General features: G+C 51.3%; 1 protein-coding gene across 1 annotated transcript; it reads right to left on the bottom strand.

Moving 5' to 3' along the window:
- Positions 1 to 2,733: 2,733 nt before the first annotated feature.
- NEURL1B (neuralized E3 ubiquitin protein ligase 1B) lies at positions 2,734 to 5,478 on the bottom strand (the record flags this gene model as incomplete). The annotated part of the gene is made up of 3 exons (XM_010012349.1): positions 2,734 to 2,978; positions 3,719 to 3,844; positions 4,771 to 5,478. Coding segments are annotated over 3 exons (1,079 nt in total), but the record flags the coding sequence as incomplete, so codon positions are not given.
- Positions 5,479 to 6,831: the final 1,353 nt, after the last annotated feature.

Here is a 6,831-nt window from a genome sequence, read left to right as displayed (position 1 = left end):
CCCAGGCATGCAACTAGCGCCATTCATTGAGGACCTGAGGTGTCAGCCAAGCACATGGGCTCTGCTTGTGCACCCACTGCAAGGGACCAGACACCCCTGAAACCAGGACAGCAGCCCCAGGGATGGCTGCTGATGTTTCCTAGCTCAGACCAGACCCAAGCTAGCATCATTCACTGTGGATTCAGACAACTTCCATTAAATTCCTCATCATGCAAAGGCTTCCCACTGCAGCCTGCTCACCAGGCAGGTGCCAACCCAACCTGGCCTTTCATCCCATGCTCACATACTTTGCCGTCATCGTGCTCTTAGTGCTGTGCCCACTGACCACAGCTAGACCCCGATCTGCCATCGGCGTGACCAGGGAGGTCTCTGTGAAGGCAGTGTCTGCGGTCCCTGGGCAAAGGGGCTGGACAAAGCTCCAGCTTGGAGAGCTGCCCTCGCTGCCACCTTTTGCAAAGGTGTAAGTGAAATCATGCCACAGCTGCAGTGCCGGTGGCTCTGCTGAGGGCTGGGCATGCTCGGCAGCATCACAGCCAGTGGCATGAGCCAAGTTTCCCTAAAGGGCTCTGGAAAGCCAGAAGGCTCTCATGCCGATGCAGCAGGGCAGTGGGTGAGAGATCTCACTCTACAGCAGCCTCTCATTTATACACGGAATAAATATGTTATTTAGCTCTTCAAGATAAAAAAACACAAAGGTTTTCTCCGTGCCCTGTGAGCTGGCAGCCACAGCCGCTGCGGGAGGAGGATGAGCTGCTCCTCAGTGTACCCTCCTGATGGTGGAGCAGGGCTGGGATGGGGCAAAGTGCCAGTCAGCAACAAGTGCAGCACTAGTAGCACCACCATCCATCGGCACTGCGAGAGATGGCAGCGCACCCATGGCTACGGCATCTTGGAGGAGAGAGTAAATGGCAAGGCAAGGTGACAGACACCAACGATGTCAGGCTGCCCCTCTGGGCCCAGAAACCCTGAATATAGAGGGGTTGCTATTCTCTCTTTCCTTTTTTTTTTTGGACAAAAATGCAGTAATTGCACCCTTCTGAGGAAGGCTGTTTCTATGCACTTGGTGGCACATGGTCACCGAGCTAGAATGACACCAGCCCCTCTCTTATCCTACCACTTGCATCCTCTCTCTTCCCCTCTTTACAAACCTGGACCAGTTGGAGACCAACCAGGTGCAGGCTGAAGGGCTGGACAGGAGCCACACAAGTGGGCAGAGGACGGAGAATAGAGGGTAGCTCCTGCAGGAGCAGCAGGAAAGACACCAAGCTCCTCAAACCAGCACCAATACTGCATGCTCAAATGCTGCCTGGCTCATCCAGGTTGCTGCTGCTTGTAGCTAATACCACAGCTGAAACCCATTTACCTTTTAAGGCCCAACATCTACTAATAGTCCCAGAGCCTTTTTCATTTCTCTTCCCAAGTAAAGCCAAGTGAGATAGGTCCCTGTTCATCTCAGCAAGTTCTCATCTATTGTTGGGACCTAGTGTCTGGGCAGCTAGGAGCTGTGCCGGGAAACCTGGAAAGGCATGAGAAAGAGCAGGTAAAATCAGCAGATACACAGTCCCTAGTAAAAAGGTAAGCCTGCTGGGACTGGGATAGAAATCAGTTTCTCACCATGGGCTCCAAAAAGTCCCTATGGTGGGCAGAAGGAAGGCTGAGCCCTGCTGCGGTGCTGGCAGCAGGTAAAGGGCTACAGGAGGTGAGCCAGGCAGGATAATGTGAGATGGCAGCTACACCACCTGTAAAGAGGAGCAGAGGAAAACACAGGCATGTGTGCCTGGAAATGACAAACACCATCGCTGCAGATGATGGTAGCTCCGTGCTTTTTCTAAGCCAGGATTGCAGTGTGCCCATCCAAACACCCTGCTCATCCACAGGCTGCAATTCAATGGCTTCAGCAGCCAGCCATATGGCAGTGCCTGAACAGCACTTTGCTGCTGGTCGCTGCTCCATCACTGCTGCTGCAGCAGCTGGGGCTCTCAGTGGGCTCATGCGCCTCACTGCTACCCTGTGGCTGCTCCATGGGTCTCAGCCTCACTGCCCAAAAGTCCCTGCTCTGCAACAGAAAAGCAAAAGCCGCTTTATCTAAGCTGCTTTATCTAAAGCCAGGCTAGCTTCTCTACGTGACCCAGAAGCCTGCTCAAGGGGGGCAAAACCCAAACAAGAGAGAATCTGTCTGTGCTACTATTTTGGCCTCAGCTAATTCCCCTTACATGGATGAACATGGCATTTCCAGATCAGTTTTGTCCACTATAAACCCTCCCACTGGGCCTTGTCCTAATTTTATCCCACCACAGTGCAAGCATCTAGCAACAGCCCAGAGGTGTTGGGGTTTTGGGGTTGGGAAGCCCAGTGGCACCAGCACTGACCAAGTAAGTGGCAACCTCCCCTTCCCAACACGCACCACAGCAAGAGCCTCCTCCCCCAGAGGAGGAGGCAAAAAAAGAGCCTTTGCATGGGAAATTTCTCATTTGCAGCTGGGTTGGATCCAGACCGCGATTCTCCGGATTCGCCCATGGGCACACAGCCTGGCCGGCACGGCAGCCGTGCCTCTGGGCCCCACGTGATCCTCAGCTCAATTTGATCCCTGAATTGTGCCCTACCAATCAAATAAGGAAACACAGATAACGAGCCACTTGATAACAACTGACCAGCACGATAACCCATAAGCAGGGACGGAAAGGCATGGTTACTGCTAGCGGTCTTCCCCCTTCCTACCGCCCGAGCCGGGCGCTACGGGCGGTATATCTTAATAACATCTTTGATGACCCGTCGGCAGATTGGGCAGCAGGCGTTGAGCTGCTTCTTCAGCTTAAGACCGCAGGTGTTGCAGAGGCACATGTGTCCGCAGGTGTAGATCACCGTGTCCACCTCGCTGTCAAAGCAAACAGTGCATTCCCCGTTCTTGCTGCTTGATGGCTCCGGAGGGGGGAAGACGGGAGAGATGGGGGGGCTTAGGGGGGAGCTGGGAGCGGTCACTGTGAAAGAGGAGGAAGGAATGAGATCATTTAGTCATCAGGACAGTGCAAGTCTGACACTGTACAGTACACACTCAAGTCAATTTGTAAGGCTCTTCCTTCCTTAGTCATTGCCTGGTGCATTTGGCCAAACAAACCCCAGTGTATCCTAATTGGTAGCACAAGTACAGCCCTGGGCAGAGCTTCCCATCCCTTTTCTACAGATGGGGCAAGCACAGCTCACCTGGGCTTCCCCAAGCAGGGCTGTGATTTTGCACGCCCATTTCATGATGTGAGTGTGCAGAGCTCCACTCTCCCCAAAGGAGCCACGCTCCATGCAGGGTGCTCCTGCATCTCACCCGCCATGCTGGGTGGCAGCAGCACATGCTTGAGACCCAAACACCAGCATGTGAGCTGTTATGTGGGCATCCCTCTGTCAGTGGAGCCCTGGCAGTGCAGAAAGCAGTGGTCTGGGTGCTCTAAGACCCCCAGACATGATACCGCTCCCCCAACAACTGCAGCACTGCTGCTCCAGAAAGGGCAGCCCTGCAGGGACCGCTTTCATTAGGCAAAGTGGGAAGCAACACGCAGCCTTTCTTCAGGCCGTGAAAATCTTCCCACCACTTTGTTTCCTTCCAATTATTTCTGTTGGCCTTGTAGGAGATGTAACATCTCCTCCACAACCCTGCCCTGCTGCCTCGTGTAGCCCCAGCACCATCTGCCCACTCGGATCCCTGTCTTGGCACACGGGTTCTCCTTACCCAGTGATGACTCTGAAGCAGACGACGACCTGTTCACGCTGAAGGCCATGTCCGAGTCGCTGTCATACTGTGAGCCACCGGGTGATCCTGAGGGAGAGACGGTCCCTGGGCTGGACTGCACAGTGCCTGCAAACACAGGAGAGAGCTGAGCCCACCGCAGCACCATTGAACACCCAAAGCTCAGCCCCTCAGCTTGGTGGGTTGCTCCCACCCCACGTATGCAGGGTGATTTAGGGTAAAGCCCAGCTGCTGGGTTAAGTGCTGCCTTTAATTATGATGCAAGTGCATGATTTTGGATGAGACCTCCAGGACCTGGACCTCACTATGCCATTGTACAATGTCTGATCAGTGCATTAGTAAAGCAAGCACTAGGTTATCTGACATCCATTGTTTAGGGTGTAAAGTCCTTTCCCCAAGGTCCTGATTTCTCCAGTAGCAATGGCCTCTAGCTACCATTGTCTCAGTGGCAGCTGGGAAAGGGCATTGCTTTAAATGAGAAAAACTTGATTTACGAAGTCTGCTTTTCTGATAGAATCCTTAACAAGAGGAAAGGAGAAGCACTGTAACTGGTCACCAGCAACAGATCAAAATTGAAATTACATCTAATACTCAAGCTGTGGCAGTGCTTGGGGAGAGATTATCATCTATCAGCAGCACACGTGATTAAACCAGAGCTGTGCTCACAAAAATCATTGCCCTTACCAAGGCAGGAGTTCCAGTTGGCTGGAATAGTGGGTTTATAAAGAATTCCTTTCAAAAACAACCTGAAAACCAGCTGTGTCCCCCCAGCCATCCCTGCCTGCTGCTTATTTTATCTCTCGAGTATCATCTTTTCCTGGGGTACTTGTATAGGCTTGCATACATGCACGAGAGCCATCCTGTTTCACACATCCTTGTTTGCAAACACCAGGTGAGAGCAGGAGCTGCTTCCTCACATCAGTGACCACCTGCTAAAGAGAACACAGCGAATGCAAACCCCTAGCTCCTGTTCTGGCCCAGGAAACTCCACCAGCCACGTGCTCCCCATTATCATTCCATTTGGCTGCACTTACCCAGTATTTTGAGCTGGTTAATTACACCATGGATGGTAAAAAACACCCAGAGAGACTGTGAGGTGTCCACACACATCAGCATCCCTCGGCTGCCTCCATTCACCCCATGGTGCACCTCCCCGTTCGGCAAGACCATGAAACTGAGAATGTCGCCGTTGTTGAGGACCGGGAACGCTCGGTAAACCACCCAGTACTCCTTGCGATCCAAGAGAAAGTCTGGATCTGCTGGGAGCTCATTTGTCCGTAAAGTACTCGGATCACAAGAAGTGATGCCAAATGAAAGGGCCCCATAGTATGGCAACCCAAGATGTCCTACTTCCACAAAGAGGCTTTCACCAATGTGCAAAGGCCGGTCAGAAAACACCAAAGTCCTATTGCTTTCTTGCCAGTTGGTGCATGCAACCATCCGGTCCTGAGAAAAGGTGACGTCAGGTCCGCGGGTGGGATGGAATCGCAGGTCTGTGTCCAGGAAGGCTGGGACTCCATGGGCATGTTGCCGCCGGTTCGGGCAACAGGGGATGATGTGGTTGTCTGTCGCAAGTCCTGGTACCCGACTTAGGTTTAGGTTTGCAATTTTGGCCACCACTTGGTTATTCTCCAGTTCGTTGTTATTGAAATTGGCTGAATCATGGTTGCTCTGAGGAAGGCAAGTGCTGAGACGGGCAGAGCTGAGACGGGCAGTGGTCATGGTCTCTGCAAACATGCTATCTGTGAGATAAACACAGTGATAAGGGACGTCAGAGACAAGATACAATTGCCTACTTTTCTTGTTGCAATTGCTATTATTTCAGCCTAGAGATTATCTGAATTCTGTTCCTTTGAATGGAAAAATAATGGGAAAATTAGCCAGAAGTCAACCACTAATGAAGAGCCAGGAGCAGAGAGTCACATGTGGAGCAGGCAGCAGGCAGAGAATTAGCTGCATCTTGCTGCTGGCTGAGGAAAAACAAGTGTCATGAAGTACCCATGTAATCTGGGAGCTCCTTGCACTGGTGAACTGGGAAAAGCTGTAAACCAGTGCAGTCCTACAGCTTTCTCAGTAGATGGGTCTAATAGCTTTGAGGTTACTCTGTAAAAGAAGGAAATGTCTCAATATCTTGTTGTCCAAAGGTCTCGTGCAAGCCAAATCCCAAGCACAATGATGGAAGAAGTTCAAGCATGAATAGTATTCTTTACACACTCCTTACAGAGGTGCCTAGGCATAGGTGTGTCCGAGAGAGGTCATTTTACCTCTCTTGGATTTCAAGCTTTGTATCTCAGGGGTTTGTATCTGCAGAGGTTTTCAGTTGAGAGCTTGTCACAAAATCTACTTGCTGCAGGTGTTACAAAGCAGATTTTTACAGCAGGGAGCTATTTTCTCCTTTAACAGCAAAGGGAAAGTCAGGATGCTGACTCTTAATTAATTTCCCAGATTTTCAAGTTGGCCATGCCAGGCTGGGGGAGAATTTAAAGGTGTGTGGAGGTTCAAGTATACCCTTCCTTCTACCCCCAGCACTGCGCGGCGCAACTTGGACACTTCACTCTGAAGGTAAGGCATTAATTAGATGAGCAAAGTCGAAGCATGTGGCAGTTAAGAGTGTGTGTGAATGAAGCAGACTCCTGGTCTTCCCAAAGATGGAGTGATGGAGTGGGAAGAAGCATCCCAGCACTAACACTGTCTGCTCCTCTGAGTAGAAAATCACCAGAAGGAAAACCACCCAAATCCATCCAGCAGCTGCAAAGCAGGAGCTGTCTTTGCTCACAAGCCCATTCAGGAGAGGCCACTGGTGTCAGCTGATGGCTGGACCAGATGCTTCTAGCAAGCACAAGATATCTGGCAAGAAATACTCCACAGAGGAGCAAGACATTTCCAAGCTTCATGCTGCTGAAAGATGCATTTTGTGACCTGTGTATTTCACAGCTTTCTCGATTTGCAAAATTTGGTGAGGAAGAGACAAACATGTCTGCTACGACACCACCACATCTATAGCAAGGAGGCTGGGTCTCCTGGTACCACAGCTGAGCATCGCCCTGATTCCTGCAGCAGTTTGTGGGGCTGGGCACTTTGATAAAAAATATATA

This window comes from Nestor notabilis, unplaced genomic scaffold, assembly GCF_000696875.1.
Source record: "Nestor notabilis isolate BGI_N333 unplaced genomic scaffold, ASM69687v1 scaffold30713, whole genome shotgun sequence".
NCBI lineage: Eukaryota > Metazoa > Chordata > Aves > Psittaciformes > Psittacidae > Nestor > Nestor notabilis.
Note: the sequence above shows the minus strand (reverse complement) of the source record. Positions and strands in the feature narration are given on the sequence as shown.